Source organism: Sarcophilus harrisii, chromosome 4, assembly GCF_902635505.1.
Source record: "Sarcophilus harrisii chromosome 4, mSarHar1.11, whole genome shotgun sequence".
Lineage (NCBI taxonomy): Eukaryota > Metazoa > Chordata > Mammalia > Dasyuromorphia > Dasyuridae > Sarcophilus > Sarcophilus harrisii.
The window spans coordinates 317,412,615-317,433,171 of record NC_045429.1 but is presented as its reverse complement, the minus strand read 5'-3'; the positions used below and the strand labels follow the sequence as shown (position 1 = coordinate 317,433,171).

Genomic DNA, 20,557 nt, shown 5'->3' with positions numbered 1-20,557 from the left:
TGGGATAAGAACTTACTGTTTGATAAAAATTGCTGGAAAATTGGAAACTAATATGGCAGAAACTAGGCATTGATCCATACTTAACGCCAGACACCAAGATAAGGTCAAAATGGGTTCATGACCTAGGCATAAAGAATGAAATTATTAATAAATTAGAGGAACATAGGATAGTTTACCTCTCAGACCTGTGGAAGGGGAAGGTTTTTATGACCAAAGCAGAACTAGAGATCATTACTGATCACAAAATAGAAAATTTCGATTATACCAAACTGAAAAGTTTTTGTACAAACAAAACTAATGCAGACAAGATTAGAAGGGAAGCAATAAACTGGGAAAATATTTTTACAGTCAAAGGTTCTGATAAAGGCCTCATTTCCAAAATATATAGAGAATTAACTCTAATTTATAAAAAATCAAGCCATTCTCCAATTGAAAAATGGTCAAAGGATATGAACAGACAATTCTCAGATGAAGAAATTGAAACTATTTCTAGTCATATGAAAAGATGCTCCAAGTCATTATTAATCAGAGAAATGCAAATTAAGACAACTCTAAGATACCACTACACACCTGTCAGATTGGCTAAGATGACAGGAAAAAATAATGATGATTGGTGGCTGATTTATTTCATAGACCCCCTAGGGATTTGATTTTGGTGGTGTTTGATAGGTTGAGGGTTAGGAACTGCTGGGCTGCAGGCTGGTAAGTTAGCTTCCTTGGCCTTGGAATCAGTCAGTGTTTATGCCCATACCTAACCCCTCACCCCAGGCAAAACTGTTAATAAAGGAAAAGCCATTGTGCCCCCCTTGTAATTATAATAATGTGATTTGTCAAGTGGAACTGAAAATTATTGTAAAGGATGGAGCCTATGAAATGACTAAGATTCAAGGACTTTTCGTGAGTGGCAACTTCATGAATTTAGTCAGTCTCTATTAAACAAAGAAGAAAAATACATGGCTGAGTCATGCAGGTTTGTTTGTAGAAATAGAGGTATGTTTATAATGGCAATCTACTACCAAGATGTTACTATCAGCAACTATTGAACTGTTTTCCTCAGTTATAGGTTGAGTGATCCAGGTAGATTAGGAAATGTTAGAAACTGCTAAACCCCTCACTGTAAATGATAATAATGTAGACCTTGCTAACTTGGTGATGTGGATGATACATCAGAAGGTGACTTGTCTTCCACAGACTGATAGGCAATAAATCCCCTGGATACACACAAAGATCTCAAAGTATCCCAGAGAACTCAAACAATGATCTGTTTTTGAAATCGGACCATTTTCTCAGACCACACTTGCCACAATCTTGCAGGCTTAACATTGATCCGTTAAAACTTAAGAACATTTTTAAATATATGTTACCATGCCAAATACCCATAATCCCCATGCTACAAAGTTAAGAAAATCCTTTAAAACATATAGACCTAGAAGAAGAGAGAAAAATCATCTGAGAGCAGGACAGGGATTGAAGACAGGGATAGGAAAAAAAAAAAACTCCCCTTATTAGGACAGGAGAGTCAACCCCTTCTCTGAAACTTATAATTTCATAGAGTTGCCTAGAGCCCTGAGAACTCGAGCACTTTGCCAGAGATGCACAGCCAGGAAATGTCCAAACACAGCATTTGAACACTGGTTTTCCCAACTTTGAGGCTTCCTGTCAAACCAGATTGCTTTGGTGTGAATAGAATGTGATTTCTACATATCTATTTCTACAGTTGCACTAAAGAGATTCTCAGTGAGCTTACAGAAATTGAACTTACATCCCAAATGCTTTATTCATTTTCAAAGCAATAAGTTTTTCTACCTACAAAATAGTCTGTGGAATATTAAACACAAAAAAAGTCAATGGTAGGAGATCAACTTTTCCCAGGACACTTTTCATTTTAATTCCATTGAAAACAAAAGAAGAAGGAGAGAGAATTAGTTGCAAATTATATAGTTTTTCAAGGTTTGCAAAATTCTGTTCTCATGGCAACTCCGTGAAGTAATTCAATACTAAATTGACTCCAATTTACAGATGAGGAAATTGCGACTTTAAGTGGCTAATTAAGTTACTTGTATAATATGGTAAATATCTTATTAGGATTTGAACCTAGGTTTCTAGATCACTGGCAGACCTAACCTTACTGCTTAGTTTACTGCCTAAAACATTAGACCAGTGACCAGATTTCCTATGTTGGGAGAGCTAGTCCTGTCATACTTCTTATAGCCATATTTTGGGAGATTGAAGTCTCTAGTTAGTTTTACTTTCTGAGCCTCCAGATTGTTTCATCTTCCTAAGAGCTTCTTCTGTTCTTGGTTGTTGAATCTCTCCTTTTGGAATATTTCCCCCCTTCCCCAATATTTCCTCTTATTTGTAGTAGAAGATGTGAAGTCTTACATGATCCTGTCTGTAGTTTCTTGGTACTTGACCTTCTTTGTTCCTTATTGCTAGAAATATTTTTTTTTTCCTTTGATTTGAGATCTCTAGATTTTGAATATGACACTCCTGGGACTTTTTCTTTGGGTGATTCTTTCAGATGATCCCTATATTTTTTTCTTGGCTTTTCCATCTGATTCTAATAGATCTAATCAGTTTTTACTTATGATTTCTTGAAACATAGTGTCCAAGCTTTTTTTTTTTTTTAAATCATGGCTTTCATAGAGTTCAGTGATTGCTAAATTTTGTCTTCTTGTCCTATTTTCCAGGTCAGTTTTTTTTTTTTTAATTGTTGGTATTTATTTTTTTTCTGTTTTTCAACATCCTAATTTTGTTTATTCATTGCTATCTCATGGAATCATTATTTCTCTTTAATGTCTTCTAGTTTTTAGGGAATGTTTTATACTTGGATAGGATTTACTACTTTTTTTCTTCTACTTTCTTGTGGTTTGGGTTTTGTTGTTGTTGTTGATGGTGGTGTTTTGTTTGTTTGTTTTGTTTCTCTAGCCCTTAACAAAGTACCCAATACATAGATAGCAGTTACTTAATGAATGCTTGTTGACTTGACTTCTTTCCTGTAGACCATTTATTTCATTGTTTTTCTCTTGCTTCATTTCTACTTCAGCAGCATTTTTATTGTTCTCTATTTTTCCCTTTGAACATCCATTTGTTAGGGAATTGCTCTCTCCACTGGGGGATCCCCCAATTTTAATAACTTTTAATATTGGTTAGTGTTTTGGGGTCTAGAGTCAAGGACTTATCTTTATTGAGTTCAAATGCAACCTCAGACATTTAGTAAGTGTAAAACTCTGGGCTTCTCACTTCATCCCATTTGCTTCAGTTTCCTCATCTGTTAAATGAGCTAGAGAAGGAAATGGCAAGCTCTTCCAACCTCTTGCTAAGAAAATCCCAAATGGGGTCACACAAAAGTCAGATACAACTGAAAAATAACAATGTTTTATTTATTCTTGTCTCCAGCATTGGTTCCTAAAATGAGGCTTTGTGCCCAGCTCTGGTTTGGAGTCAGCTTTGCTTCAACTCCCCTTAGGTCCCTGGATTCTTGCCCTGACCTCCAGTTTCCTGGATTCCCTCCCCCCAGATCTTTGAGGGTCAGAATGTTGGCTCTTCATTTCAGGTTAGAGTGCTAGGGACCTCTAAGTCCCTGGGCCAGAGCTGTGACTTCATATTTATCTGCCTCAGTTTTCTTAACTGTAAACAGAGGGGCTAATAATTACCTCTACCTCTGGTTGTTGTGGGGATCGAAAGAGACAATGTTTGTAAAATAAAATGCCTAGCAAGAGTAGGCAAAATGTTGCCTTCCCCTTCCATTCCTTTCTGAGGCAAGCTTGTTGGTGTACTGGAGAACCTGGAGTTCATACCTGGTTTGGGATATTTACTAGCTATGTGACTTAACCTCAGTTTCCTTAATTATAAAAGGGGAGATATAGCATCTCGCTCTCTCAGGGTTATTATGAGGATTAAACGAGATGATATTTGTAGAGCACTTAGCACCCTGCCTGGCACATAGTAGACATCAGAACTTTTAAATCCAGGACTGGCATCTTGTTTGCACTTTTATTTTTTCCTGCCAAAATTGATAGCAGAAAAGGAAAAGAGCCAAAAAACACATTAATAGTGCTCTAGTCACGTTGCTTTCTTGTCTTAATTACCTTCCTAATTTGCACTTTTAGTTGAGCACCTGGGGTGTGAGCATGTATCCATAGCTTTCCTCTGTTCCTTTTCTACCCAGCGGGTCCCCTGCACCATCTGTTGGTCTCCAGAACATGGCTTAAGTCTGTCATTTATACTTCCTCTGTATGGAGTGTGTACTGGACTTTCATTTGATTGATTCCCACCACTACCACTCCAGTCCCTCATTGCTCCTTCGTCTTTCTTTCCCAAATGGAAGTTGGTGCCAATGCCAGCTTCCACACAACAAATTCATGGTTTCCAGGAATATTTCTCAGTCCTGGGGCAGAATGTCCTGCACTGCTACTGGTTGTGACCAAGGGAACGAGAGGCTGGACATCATCTAACTGTAGAATCCCAGAAAATAGTAAGCACCCTTATTTCCAGCAATTCAGCTGGATCAGATGCTGGCTCTCAGCTACACGGATGGCCATTCATTCAGTTCTCTGTAGAGTGCTGGCCAGCAGCTCCCACTAAAGCCGCCCTGGGTCTGTTGTGGTCTAGCTCTGGAACTCTTGGCTGTAACCCCATTAGGGTAGAACTCGCTAATTAGACTGAGATCTTCAAGAAGGAAAGAGGCAGCCATCTGTTATTATTGGCTTACATACCTTCCTCTGTGGGGCTGACTCAGATGACCTTGCAAGATCCATCAGAAAAACTGGAAAATATGGAGGGCTTTATCCAGGCCCTTACTCAAAAATATTTGGCTTCCATTCATTTCATAAACTTGGAGAATTTTAGAATTGGAAGTATCCTTGGAGAACAAATCTAGCTTCATTTCTAATCAGTCAGCCACCTACTGATTTGAAGGTTTTAAATTCTGATCTAGTGTTCTTTCCTTAAAATAAAAAAAAAAAAAACTTTGTTTTTTTCAACGATCAAGCTCCCCCCAACCCCAACCCCGGAAGGAAGAAACAAATGAACCAACAGAAGGAGGGAGGGAGGAAGGAAAAAATTTGGGAGGGAGGGAAGAATCAAGGAATCTAGAGTCCCTATATCACATAAGTAGTCAAGCAATATTGCCCAGGGCAGTTAGGTGTTGCAGTAGATAAGAACACTACTTCTAGAGTTAGGAAAAACCTGATTTCAAATCCAGCTTCAGATAACTTGCTAGCTGTGTGATTCTGGGCAAGTCATATAATCCTATTTGGCTCAGTTTTCTCATCTATAAAATGAACTAGAGAAGGAAATGCCAAACCACTTTGGTCTCTTATTAAGAAAACTACAAACAGAGTCAGGAAGAGTCAAATTTGATTAAAACAACTGAACAACAACAATATTGCTTAAATACAAAAATTTTTATTCTGTATGCTAGTTCATCATCTCTCAGTGATCATATGGGCCATGTTTATTTGTTTGTTTTAAAATCAGTCCTCTAGTATCATGGTTATTCATTTAGTTAATCAAAGTCCTTAAGTATCTCAATTTTTAAATTTTTTAAAATAATGATGTGATAGTACAAATTGTTTTTCAATTATACCTCACTTCACTCTGCATTAATTCACACAAGTCTTTCCATGCTTTTTTGTGACCATCTTTTTCTTTATTTCTTAAGGTATAGAAGTATTCCATTACATTCCTATACCACAACTGGTTCAGCTATTCCTCAGATGATAGGTACCCCCTTAGATTCCAGTTCTTTGCCACCACAAAAAGAACTGCTAAGAATAGTTTTGTCCATATTTGACCCTTTTCTCTTTCTCTGATTGGGGTAGAAACCTGCCAGAATATTTAGTACTCTTTTCTTTATACTGTGCTGCCTTCAATTCCACAAACATTAAATTTATATTCAATGCAGAGTATTGTACTAGGTTCTAGAAGAGGAAAAAACTTTACTTAAGAAAGTTTCTAAAGCACTTTATATATGTAACCAGTAGTCTGGTCCATTACCAAAACTCTGTATTCATGTAGACTCTTATTGAATCTTGAAGACCCCAATAATTCATACCCTCTTGGTTCATTTTGTCCCTACCTAAACTCTCCAGTGGATATATTGGTATCTGATTCACTTCCTTGCCCAGATTTTCTCTGGGAACCCCAGAATTTGGCTTGTGTCCCTCTAAGGGTAGTTTGCTTTCAGGCAAGCATTCAGGCTCATAAAACTTTGAATGTTGGACAAGTTTTATTTAACTTGACAAAAATACGCAAAATACTGAAACCTGAGTCCACAAACAATGTAAGGATGATTCCCCTTCCCTCTCCAGTGGACCATTTTCCCCAGGCACCTGTACAGTCCTTTATTCTTAGAGAACCAAACTGGATGGGGCTGCCTAGGAGAGTGAATGTATAATCAAGACACTCTCCTCTCAGGTAGGTAACAACTCCCAGTGGAGCCTCCACAGGCTACATGACCCGTTACCCACAAAGGCCTCCATCCACTTTGCTCCTACATGCCGTGACTCCCTGTTGAGATAGATAATTCTCCTCTTCATTGTGTCTGATGACAGTGCTTCAGTTCCCTTTTCTAACACTTGGAAGCTTTCTAATCTCTCAGCTCCTTTTGCATCTTACACATTTTCTTACATATGTGTGATTTCCTGGAAAAACGTATGGTTCTCTGTCTAAACTTTTTCTCAATCACTAGTTCAAGTTCAAGGTCGTTTATATACATCAGTTCATCTTCCTGAGTTCAAATTTAGACACTTAGTGACTATCTGATTCTAGACAAGGCACTTGACCTCCATTTGCCTTCATTTCCTCTTCTGTAAAAATAGGGATAATAATAGTACCTACTTCTGAGATTTTTTAAAAATAAAGATCAAGTGAGATAATAATTGTCAAGTACAGTACCTGTTACATAGTAAACGCTAAATAGAATTTTAGCTATTATTAGTTTACTATAGTTTCTTGGAGGAAGACTCCTTCCTGTAAGAAAATAATAGTAGCCAGGTGGAAGTAAAGAAGTTAATACAGAGAAAAACTAGGGAGAGAAACGTTATCTTTGATATCTTTAATCCAAGTCCTCATTTGAATAGTCAGGAAGGGCTGGAAGAGAGACCATTCCCACAGTCTCAATGTCAAGAGATAGATCTCAGATATCTTTTAAAAATAGAAAAGTAAAAATATATACATTTGTCAGTATTTGGAAAATCTAGTTAACTAGGTGTTTCAGTTATATAGGTTCATGAGGGGCTCACACATTACCCAATTAGAAAACCCAAGGCACTTACATTGAGAGGAAGTTACTAGAAAATTTGTACAAAGAGATCCTCAAAAGCTACTTGTGGTATCCAAACCACAGCCTCAAATTTAGCCCTGAAGCCCCCTTCTTGTTTCAGAAAGATTAACCCCCTCATACTTATCAGATTGGCTGATATGACAGAAAAGCAAAATGACAAATGTTGAATGCATTGGTGGTTGAGTTGAACTGATATAACCCATTCTGGAGAGCTATTTGAAGTTATGTCCAGAGGGCTATAAAATGGTGTATCCCCTTTAACCCAGCAATATCCCTACTAGATCTATACCCCAAACAGATCAAAGAAAAAGGAAAAGAGCCCATATATATATGAAAATATTCATTGCAGTTCTCTTTGTGATGGCAAAAAATTGGAAATTAAGGGGATGCCCATCAATTGGGGAATGGCTGAGCAAGTTGTGGTAAATGATTGTGATAGAATACTGTTTTGTTATAACAAATGATGAGCAGCAGTATGACAAATATGGACATATGTTTAGAATAATTGCACATGTTTAACCTGTGTCAGATTGCTTGCTGTCTTGGGGAGGAGGAGGAAGGAAAAGAGGGAGAAAATTTTGGAATACAAGATTTTTGTGAAGGTGAATGTTGAAAACTATCTTTGCATGTATTTGGAAAAATAAAATAACATTAAGAAAGAAATTTTTTTAAAAATGATGAGCAGAATGCTTTCAGAAAGGACCTGGAAAAACTTGTACAAACTGATGCAAAGTGAAGTGAACAGAACCAGGAAAACTTTTTATACAGTAATAGCAATATTGTATAATGATCAGCTAGGAAAGATTTAATTACCTACTCTGATCAACACAATGATCCAAGACAATTCCAAAAGAACTAATACAATCTGAATGCAGGTGGAAACATGCTTATATTTCCTTATTTTGTCTGTTTTTTTCTTTTCCAATATGACTAATATAGAAACATGTTTCGCATAACTGCACATATATATCCAATACTAAAGTGCTTGCCTTCTCAATGAAGGAAGAGGGAAGAGAAGGAGGGAGAGAATTTGGAACTCAAATTTTTAGAAAACGAATATTAAAAATTGCTTTTTCATATAATTGAAAAAAATGTATATATTTTAAAAGTTCACCCAAACTTATGGCTTCTGAATGTAGCATGGTCATAGTAATAGGGAAGCTGAACTAGATAAACCCTAACATTCATTTTGAATGAATGAAAGTTCTGTGAATTATTCTACATATTTTGTGCTAAACCACTTTCAGTTTCTCATCTTAAAAGCAGAAATGAAGGTTAAGAGACATATAAACCCCAGCCTTCTAACACCAATGTGATGTCCCTTTCCAGATCAATTCATTTATGCTGCAAATGATTATCAAGATCCACTATGTTCTAAAAACAACATGTTGGATATTAGAAATAAAGACAATAGCTAACAAAATTCCTTCCCTCAAGGTGCTTAAATTCTCCAGGAAAATGGAGCCAGGGAAATGTGAAACAAGTCAGAAAATGAGTAGGGCAAAATAGTTAGTTCTTTCTTGATTTTAAGGATTTCTTGAAGCTATCTTAAAAAAAATTAGTTCCCTCAAGAATATGATGCTTTTCTATAAAGAAATCCTCAAAAGGTACATGAGTTTTAGCAATTACAGGCAGCATGCTATGATGGAAAGAGAACCTGATTTTTCAAGCCATAGCTCTAAAGCTCGTTAACAGTCTATAACAAGTCATAAACCTGTGAGATTCTACTTTTTCATCTATCTGGGTATAATACTGCTTTCTCCGCAGGCCTTACACAATTTCTTAGGTGGAAGTGTTATGAGAGTTAAACAGACAGGCAGACATTGCCATATCATACTAGATGGAGCGCTGACCTTTGAGGCATAAAGTCCTGGGTCCAAATCTCGCCTCTGACATTTTCTGATTTTTTACCATGGATAAATCATTTAACTTCTCTCTGCCTCAGTTTCTTCATCTGTAAAATTGGGATAATAAAACTTGTAGAACCTACCTCTCCACTGGGCTTACTGTGTATATCAAATGAGATAAAGGATATGGACTTTCAAGTGTGATAAGTAACAATTATTATTATAAATTCATAAAGTGCTATAAGAATATAATTTGATGTAATGATGACTATGATATTTAGTCAATAGATAGTATCATGAAAAAAAGGTCATTGACTCCTAACCATAAGAGCATTCACTTTGTCTCTCTTTTAGAGGGTCTTGCTGTTGGAGTTGGATTTGGGGCTGTTGGAAAGACTGCATCCGCCACTTTTGAAAGTGCCAGGTAAGTCAGTTCTCACTGTGATGCACTGCTCGTGGAGGAGCATACAGAAACACGTATTAATTAACTGACTGAATAATTATCAGATCTGTTAACTTTCTAGGCATGGGTGAGCTATTTGCAAGCTTTTCTTCCATAACACATATATAAAGATTTAGAGAAGGTTCCTGAAAATATTAGGTTTATTTCACTTATTTCACATTCTTATTTTATCCTAGTCCACTGAGTGATGAAACAGGCAGCCTAGGGTGGTATATATTTGTATTTTCTCCTATTGAGGAACCTGAGACTAATGCATCACTTGAGTTCAGGGATTCTTAGCTCTTTAGGGAAAGCTGATCTGGTATCTGTATTAAGTCCTGCCCCAATATAGTGAGCCTCCAGAATGAGGGACTATTAGGCCACTTAAAGGGGATAAACTTGTCAAATTTCCTTGTTCATCAGCAGTGAGATATAGCTGCTGGACTTGCAATCTGGATAAAATAGGGACATCCAGTTTAAAAAAAAAAAAAAAAAAAGATTTCATGAGAGGCTAATGTTAATTCCATTACCTTCCATGGTGCACTTAGGAAACAGGAATGTAGGCTAAGAGAGACACTAAGCATATTTTTGGTGTCATTTAACTTTATTACTATACTAGTAAATGAGAAAACAGTGAATAATGATACTAATACCTAATATTTACAGAAGAATTTAAAATTTTCAAAGTACATATATTTCCTTATTTTGAGTCTCACAACATCGTGAAGAGATAGACACTATAGAATAATTACCTCTCTTTTACAGATGATGAAAAAGGAGGCTCAGAGAAATTAAGTGAGAGATTAAGTGACTTGTCCATGAAAACATATCTAAATGTTAGAGGCAGAATTTGAACCTAGTTCTTTCTGATTCCAGTGTTCTATTCATAATAACCTACCCTAATTCTGAATACTAAATTTCTAGGGCTATTGGAGATTACAAGAAGTCTTCCAGGCTCTATATTAAATAAATAAAGTCCAGCTTCTTATACTATGATTTGTGACCCCATATGGGGTCTCATAACTGAATGGGGGGGATTGTGAAATTTTGCTTTATTATAAGTAAAAATAAGTAAATGTTTGATTTGTATGCCTAGGATCATGTAAAAATTTCTCAGACAAAAAGGGGTCATGAGTAGAAAAAGTTTAAGAAGCCCTGAAATAAAGAGCATGTGTGTTAATACTTATGTTACAAGTAGTCATGGAAGCATTTCATAGGTCATGAATATATGAGGTTAAACATACCTGTTCTGGAATTTTTGCCTCTCTATAACATGCATTGAAGTCCTTTCAACTTCGTATGTCTTTGTTCCCTCATCTATAAAATCCCAGCTAAAATCCCACTTTCTACAAGAAGCCTTTCCTGACTTTCCATAATCCTCAGGCCTTTCCCATGTGGATTATCTCTAGTCATCCCAGATATAACTTGTTTGTATATAATTGTTTACATATTTCCTCCCCATGTTAGACTTTCTTTTACAGTCTACTGCTTTTCTTTGTATCTCCAGAACTTAATTTAGTGTCTGGAACATAGTAAGCTTTAGTAATATTTATTGACTGAGTGACTGGCTATTAATGTAAGAAGAAATACATCTTTTGCTTATCTCTTGGGGTTGTGAGAATCAAATGAGACATTCATGGAATCATTGCATTTGAAATTGGGAAAGGACCCCAGTGACCATCTAGTCCTACCAAACCCAACCCTAGAAAGGATCTCTACTATAATGTTCTTGACAAGCTGTCATCCAGTCTGGGCATCCAAACTCCAAAGACAAAACACCCCTGGTGTCTGGAGGAAGCGCACTTTGGGGCAACTCTCTTAACTCAGCCCATGATGCCATTTGCTTTTGGGGTTCCTAACTGCTGTCTCATAATGAGCTTGTGGGCCATAAAACCCTCAGATCTTTTTAAGAAAAACAAAAACAAAAACTGCTGTATAAAATGCTGCCTCCCAGGTAGATGGCAAAGTGGATAGAGGGCCAGAGAGTCTTGAATTGAAGTCTGGCCTCAGATATAACTTTCTGACCCCAGGCAAGTTATTTAACTTGTATTTCCATCATATTCTTCATTTATAAAATGGGAATAATGGGATCACCTACCTCTCAGATTTATTGTGAGGACCAAATAAGATAACAATTATAAAGTGCTTAGTATAGTGCCTGGCACACAATAGGTGTTATGTATATGTTTATTATTATTATTATTTGAAAAGGTGATTTCTTTAATGTTCACTATATAAGAATTTTTATTTATCTCTATTGGATTTTGTCGTAATGGATTCAGTCCAGTGCTCCAGCCTGTCAAGATCTTTTTTGGATTCTGACCCATCTGTCTCTCTCTGGGGTATTTGAAATACTTTGAAATACATAAAAAGTACTATGCAGATGGTACTGTATAAAAATCACACATTATATATTACATTATCCTTCCTCCTAATGTGAGTTGTTCTATTTGACTTGATTTGTATATTAATTTTTTAAATCATTTCATAATCTATTATGTTCATTCTTTGTTCCTGACATAGCTGTTTATTTCTATATTGATGACAATTTTGGACAAAATATCAGTAATTGACTATAAATAAGGGCAAAATGTAGGCTGCTTCTCTTGCTTTCAAGAATATAGCTATATCCTTCATAATGTAACTGATTATGCCATCATTTTTCGGGTTTATGAAAAAAAACACTAGAAACAAAGCTTGGGAAAAGAGAAAGGCTATAATGGGCTGGTAGAAAATACAGTGAAAACAATGATGGTCTTGGGAGTCACAGGATCTGAGGTATTACCATAGCCTGGGGCAAGAGGTACCCACCAACTGCGTGGATCTTACACTTACAAGTAACAGAAAGCTATCACAAAGGATTCACACTTTCTAAATAGATACAGATCCACCTCCAATAGGGAAACCTCCAGAGCTTTGTGGGACTGGTGGTCAGATTTCACTTTCACCTCCATCTGAACCACACCAGCAGATTCAGATGTGACGGCTTTGCAGATCATGGCTGGCATTTTGTGTCCCAGGAGGGATCCATCAGGGTCCTCCAAGAGTGGAAGTTGGGAAGTATCTCCCCACCGCCAGTCAGCCCCTGCGCTTGGAATGCCCCAACTCTGGTGCTCCCACCAAAGCTACCAGCAGCCATCTCAGGAGTACCATTCTGTGACCCATGAAAGTCTTAGAGTTATGACTTTCTGCAAAGCTGCAGCAGCAAGAGGCTTGATATCTGTCTCAGATTCACCTCATCAAGTATGCACTTGCTGCTTTGAAATATGGTTATTGAAACACTTTTTAAAAACAAGTTCACAGGGAGCAGCTAGCTTGCACAGGCCCTGGAGTCAGGAGAATCTGAGTTCAAATGTAGCTTCAGATCTTTACTAGCTGTGTGATGCTGGGCAAGTCACTTAAACCCAACTGCTTGGGGGAAAAAAAAAGTTCACATTCCCAGGAGAGGAATCCATGAATAGATTATGGCTTCTTAAACTTTTTCCACTTGTAAACCCTTTTTACCAGAGAAATTTTTCTGTGACCCTGGGTATAAGATATATAACATAGCAGAAATAAAGGTTCAAGCTTCTGATATTCTGATATTACTGATAATTATAATTTTGTGATCCCCACATCCAGTTACCTAACCCAGTAAAGTCATGACCCACAGTTGAAGAAATTTTGAGCTAGATAATTTTCAAGTCCTCCCTCTTAGGTTCTAGCAGAATATAGGCCAAAATACATCAGCACATTATTGTGGCCTCATGGATCACACCTCCTTTCCAGATGGAGACTTCTGCCTAATTATTTGATGCTCAGTAACCTGCATTAAGTCCACCCACATGTGTTCTTGTCCAGGAGCTGAATGAGAAAACATTCAACTGCCATATTTGTCAGAGCAGTATTAGTAACCGAGCAGGCACTGAGTCTCTGAACCGAATGGGGAAAGCACACTGTCCCTGTGCTCCCTGTCTCCCTCCCTTCCCTTGATCTCTGATGTATTGAGTACATCTGCGTACAGTGTGTACCCACTGTACTTTACACAAAGGAAGTGCTGAATAAAATTATCCGTTAAGGTGATTTTTCATAAATTATGCTACAGGCACCTTGGCTCATCGTTTGTTAAACTGTCTGTTGAGGGTGTTCAATGTACTAGGAGTGCCGGCATGTCCCAAGAGAAACCAGAAAGGCAAATGCTCACTTTTTCTAAGATTTTATTTACTCATAAAGCATGTTTTAGAGGCAGTCATGATGTGTAGTAGAGTCAGAATAATCTAGATTCAAATTTCTTCCTTCCCCTGTCCCCACTTACTAGTTGTATGACCCCAGACACATCACTTAATGATAAATTAAGTAATGGAAAGACTGGCAAACTGAGCTGCTGGAGCGATTCTCAGATATTTTGGTATTTTTGTGTATATATTACTACTAAAGTAGTCATTCTCAAAGTGTGGTTCTCTGACCCCAGTGAAGTCAAAATTATTTTCATAATAATACTAAGATATAATTTTTATAAAGAAAAGCTCTTTGGGGTCCTCAGGCATTTTTACAAATTTTATAAAGGGATCTTGACACCAAAAAGTTCAAGCCTGACTGTCATGTATTCAGTATTTCAGAGTTTAGAGCCAGGTGTGTTCATATTTCTAGAATGTCCTGAAGATGTTTTTAAATTGACCATAGTTTTTGACTCCCTCTCCAAGGACCATCTCTGCCCAAAGGTACCTGTTATCTGGTGAGGGGAGATAAGATTTATACAAGAATAGTTATAAAAGAAGGCAGTAGAAAAGAAATGATGTGCGAATGGCATTTTTATACAGACTGTGCCTCAAAAGGCATTTCAATAGGGAGAGAAAAGGCCCATTCAAGTGCAAGGAATGGTATGAACAAGGTATGGAGGCACAATATAGATGGCCAGAAATAGCAAGGCTGGACCAGCTTGGCTTTGGAAAGAGAAACCAAGTAGAGGAGTAAGTACCCAGTTAAGGCTAAAAGGGGCAAACCAGGAATGAAATGTGGAGGGCCTTGAATCCTAGGCCGAGGGTCCTTGGGGAGTCGTGTTTGATCTGGGAAGCGATGCAGTCAGACCTGAGTTCACTCAGACGTTAAGCTTATAGATTAAATAGATTAGAGGTGGCGAGATAGTGGAGGTGGGTTAGGAAGCTATTGCATTAGGCCAGATGCTTCATAATAAAGAATTGATGGGTATATTCCGGTAGGATGCGATTGAGCTGGGGAGAGTTACAGGGGAAAGACCAGAGATGACTCAGATTTCTAGCCTTGGGTGCCCACTAGGATGGTGGTATTATTAATAGGTTTAGGTGTAAGAATTGATGTCTCAGGGAGAAGAGTAAGGTGAGATTTAAACATTCATAAGTGGAATGTATATGTGATTGAGAAAGGAAATTTTTATTATTCTCACAGTCATAAATAAGAAGGAGCAGATGTTTCCCCAGCATGCCAATTCTAGGAGGCAGATACTATATCTCATACACATTTTCCCTCTAATACCTATGGCAGCAAAGGCTCAATTGCCCCCTCTCCAAAACAACTGAGCCCTTGATTTGATTGAAGCCTGTCAATCTGACTGCTTTTGAGTGTGGTGGGTGAACTGATAGCAGAAATAAAGGTTTAAGCTTCTGAGCATGTTGATCTTTATCTCATGTCTAATACCTTATTACGCTTGGGGATTTTTTGGGGGAGAAGATCTATGTTTTCTTTCATAACATGACTTTTATGGAAATGTTTTGCATAACTTTATATGTACCTTTTTGAAGGGGGGGGAGGTGAGAGGTAGGGAGGAAGGGAGAATCTGGACGCAACTAATCAGAACACAATATTGCATAGTTTGATTTCTAATTGGAGAAAGATTAGGGGCTTTCTGTGTTAGGAGAGGGAGACTGAATAGGTACAGTTCTCTGAAATAAGAGATGTCCCACTTCCTCACTATCTGTATTCAATCAAAGGAATATGGAAACAATAATTGATTGACCAGTATGGAGCCTTTTTTTTTTTTTTTTTTTTTTAGACAGAAAGTGGGTTGTTTGAACTGTAAAATTGTGAGAAAACTTGCACTAGTCTTTGGATCTGACTGGATTTCTGGTCAGCATAACCTAAACCCTCAATTAAGGGTCTCAGAGCAACTGGTAGAGTTTTCAGCTATAAGAGGCTAGGTTCAAACAATGAAATAAAATTTCCTCACAATTCCCATAATTGAATAAAATTTTCTTGCAAGACAGAAATTGGGACTAAGCCCATAATTGAATAGGAAAGGAACTGAGCTAGATCCAGAATTGAATCCCAAGATAGAGGCAGTATGGTTCACTCAGTTTCCACAATTCCCTCATGTGCTAGCTTCAATGTATCTTCCCTTTCCCACCCCCAACTTGACAACTGTTTTTTCCTAAAGTGAAAAAACTATTTACAGTTACAGTTATGGGTAAATTTGGTTTCAGTATTCCTTCAGTAAACAGCTTAAACAATTTCAGATTATCTCCAAAAATGAAGGTTGACAAGATTTGATTTTCTGTTCATATAAAGGGAAATCATTGACAGAAGGTTAGCCTCCAAGTGATGATTTTTGGAGCCATAGCAACTCATGCAACCCAGTTACCAAGGGACTTCAATCTATATTATTGAAGAAATACTTTTTTGAAATAGATTGGTTTAAAAGAAGCAGCAACTACCTGAGGTTTAGCATTGAATAATTTGATTTCTCTTCCTCTTCCTCCCTCCTTCAAATTAATTGTGTACTATTAGTACCAGAGATAGAAGATGTAAACTCATTCAAAATTAGGATTGTTTGTACATGTCTAAGTCAGTGGCACATAGTAGGTGTTTAATAACTCCTTGTTGATTGATTTATTGATTCACATATCCTGTAAGTCAACAAATCCTCTCTCAACTATAACTCATCAGGAGCCATTTCAAAAAGGTTGGAGGAGAGCCGAATCAAACCTCCTAGTAATTCGTATATTATGTACAGTTTTTTAATCTTTGTATAATATGTACAGTTAACGATGGCTTGTAAAAGTGTTCAATCTGGTCATGTTTTTATGTATTTCTGCTGCCATCTAGTGTTAGTTCATAATATTTCATCATTTTGAATCCTACTTTACAGTCCCTTTCTTTCCATCTCATTTCCTACCAGTGATTAAGACAAACAAAATCTCTTGATTTCTCTGTTGAGAAAGCATATATCATTTATTTCAGGGAATTATTTCAGAAATATACTCAAAACTCTCTGATCTGTGAAATCTTTTGGCCAGTAAGAGTTATTCCAAGAGGATCTATTTTGTTTTCTTTTGTAGTCAGCTCCAATAGAATTTTTTTTCTTCTTCTCCATGAAAGGATCTTTGAATCAAGCCATAGTATGCTTAGGGGACTGGTTATTAAAGGAGATTTTTCCTTCTGACATGTGATTCTTTAGAAAGAAAACAGGAACACAGATGGTTAGCATAGCAAGCCATGGAAGGCAGCTGTGTAGTCAACTCCATATGAATGAAGGAGTATAGAAACCCAGATAATCAACAACTGTGACTCATCTAGAGCAATTTATGTTTGACTGTGGAAGGGACACAATTAAGTATTGTGCTTGAGGGGTGCAGCATACAGTGGAAAGTGCAAATTAGAAGACCTGGGTTTGCTACCCTTATGTTAAGGAACTGCATAGGACTCCCAGAGACTTATTCACTAAGAGGCCCCACTACTCTAGACCCAGGCATGTGGTATAATCCAGTTTAGTACTGGGGAGAAAGGGACTAGCCTCTTTTCTCTCATATTCTTAGACTTACTTGCCAATCCAGTACCCTCGTCATGATTTTCTTTTAGCAAAGATTTATGCTTACAACTAGGGTTTCCCCCAAAGAGGGAGTAGAAAAGTTTTCAATGTGCAATATTGATCAGGTTATGGGATAGATATTTATTTCCTACCCATAAAAGAAATGCTAAAATGTCTGCACTCTCACAAACATGAATTGACAATGAGAGTTAAAAAAAAAGGATTTAGTAACTTAATTTATAAGTAGAATGATACTTTCTCAAGAGGCTTAAACCTTATCAGAATATAAAACAGTTTGTAAGATTGGAAATTGCTTAATTTTACATTTCACTTAATCTCTGCATTTTCTTTATTCAATTGTTTTCTTATTTTCAGTTTTACTAATCTCCATTTTTATTCTCAGAATTTCAAATTTGTTATTTAATTGAATGTTTTAAATTTGTTCTTTTTCTAGCTTTTTTAGTTGTAAGCCCAATTCATTGATCTATTCTCTATATTTTCTAAACAATTACTAGTAGACACCCTCTAATAAAACCTTCAGGCTTGGGTCAATATTCTTCTTAGTGGCCATTTTCTGCAAAGCACAAGTTTCCCCTACTATAAACCTTCTCTCTATATACATTGTACCTAGGTCCTCCAGATTCTTGGGATTGTTTGATCATTTGTACTTGTATGTGTCTAACACAGTGGCATATAGTAGGTTGTTAGGATTCTTGCAAAGTGCCAGGTCAATGGAATTGATGAGATAAAGATTCTCTAATTTACATGTACTTAGTACTTACTATAATTCCACAAGATTCACACCCTTAAGAGAGCATATATAAGGAGGAGATCTCAGAGCCAAAGAACACAAGCTCACTAGAAGGTCTTGGAGGAGGAGACAGATTCATTCCATCTTCTACTTTTGTGCTGGCTGGAGACATTCGGAGGGAGCTAGAGGCAGAAGCTGGCAGAGGCAAAGGTCTAGCTGCAGAAACTAGAGAGAGAGAGAAGCTTCTAAGAAAGCTAACCGGGCCCCAGGAAGGAGACAAGACTGGAAAGGAAACAATAAAGGATTGGACTTTAACTCCTGCCTGCATTTGGGGTGATTATATTGAACTGAAACTAAGGCTGCCTCCAAGAGCCCCCCAAGAAACCTGCTCCCAGAAAATATAACACTATAGAGAAGAACATTTCAGTAGGTGTTTAATAATTCCTTGTTGATTGACTTATTGATTCTTAAATCTCAAATTCACAAGTTGGTGTTGAAACTGGACATGTGCATCCAGGGGAACTTATTCCAGAAAAGGAAACACATAGTGGGAGCCAGTTACCACTTTGCCTAATTAAATCCACACTCCATCTGGGAGCTGTAATGGGGGTGAAGGAACACAACCCATCCTCCTACCCTCTTCACAGGAAGAATGACTACTTACCCATGGGAGAATCAAAGCAAAAAGGCTGAGGTGGAACTGTTTCTCCTTGTAAAAGATCCCCTGAGTCATCAGCTCCCTCAATGAGGGGATTGCTTTGTCGTTTCAAAGTGCCCACATCCGTCAGCACTAAACCCCACATTGAGGGGAGCTGCCAGAGAGTTGTCCTTTCCAACATTGCCAAGTGCTGACTAATCATGACTCAGGGTCCCCAGAAGTTTCCATGGGAGTTTTGAGTGTATGTTCTCTAAAATGGCCACTTCACTTTCTGCTCCACTACCAGCTACATGATTTTTTGGGAGAGGGAGAGCAGAGGCCCAGACGCATGTTTTCACTGAGAATGGAAATTCATAATGAGGAGGAACCTAACAATACAGATTCCCACTCATTGTGTTAGAGTCTTAGAATGTTGACTTGAACCATGTTGTCACCATGCCCTTTGAGCAACCTGCAGTGTTATCCCGCAGTTCCATGTTTTGTGATCACATCAATCAATATTGATGCTAAAAAGATGAGTATTATAGCACAAACACTCTGGGATCTTTGGAAATACCATGCAATTTCCCAATGAAATCATTAATCATTTAAATATTGAGTTAAGTACATAATAGAGAAATAACTGTGTATCTGTATAAATATGTTTGTTAAACTTTATGTGAGTCAGCAACCAGGAAATTAGTAAATTCCATCTAATTTCATTTATTGAATTTTAGATCCAGATTAAATACAGTTTATCTGTGCCCATGATAAATGGACTATTTCAGGGAGCTGTTCATTTAATTACAAGTCATAGAGTTGTAGCATATGGAGTTGGAAGGGACCTTAAAGCTAATCTAATCCAAATCTCTCATTTTACAGATAAGGAAACTGAGCCCCAGATATGAACAGTGTAGAAAGACTAGAGCCAGAAAGATCCGAGTTCATATCCTGCTTCAATACTTACTAGCTGGTAATCCTGGGAATGTCATTTAATTGCTCTACCTTTTTTCTTTATAATCTACTTCACAAGGTTGTTAAGAGGATCAAATGAGATAATGAATATAAAACACTCTATATAAATTGCTTACTATTTTTTATTACCCAGTGTCATAATAGATAAGCATGTCAACTCACTTTTACATAACAACATGAGTTTTACAAGAGCTGTTCTCATAACAACCCTGTAAGATAAGGAGTATTCTCATGCCCATTTTTCAGATGAGAAACTTAAAACTCAAAGTTTAAATTAAGTGACTTGCACTAAGGAAAGAATGAAAGGGTTTTTGTTTTGTTTTGTTTTTGTTTTTTGAAACTCCTAAAATAAATGTCCCTTCCATCCCCATCATTTGGACATCAATATATTAGATATTTGCCCCAATTTCATACAGCATATAACTGAAGACTGGATAGCAGAGGCCCAAGCTCTACCATGGAGCTTGCAATAGTCGGTACAGAAAGTTACCCAGGGATGAGGCTCATTAAATTGTTGAAGTCTCACCAGCAGTTTATCAATGGGGTGGTGAATTTTAAGGCCACAGCAACTCTTGAAGATGCTTCTTGTATTGATGAAGTTATAACAACACTGAAATACAATAAGAGAGAAATAACTAAATGTTAATTTATGCAATATGAATAGATGCTCATCTTTTGTGTGAATCAGTGAGTAGGAAATTAGTAAATTATAGCTGTTTATAGATTTGTCTTCAAATTAATAATACATTAATGTTTTTCATTAGATATTATTTATACATCAAAAAAATCACCTTTAAATAAACACTTTGCCTTGTGGCAGACAAGCAAGATACATCATTTTGTTTTGTCATTTTTATT

At 37.1% G+C, this 20,557-nt stretch overlaps 1 protein-coding gene across 6 annotated transcripts in view; it reads left to right on the top strand.

The window, feature by feature from the left end:
- Positions 1–20,557, top strand: part of SLC39A11 (solute carrier family 39 member 11) — a 478,311-nt gene that overhangs the window by 355,020 nt on the left and 102,734 nt on the right. For all 6 annotated transcript variants that reach the window (XM_031965726.1, XM_031965721.1, XM_031965722.1 and 3 more), the window contains one exon: positions 9,490–9,559. In XM_031965726.1, the coding sequence (XP_031821586.1) occupies positions 9,490–9,559 (70 nt within the window). The remainder of the gene's footprint in view (positions 1–9,489; positions 9,560–20,557) is intronic.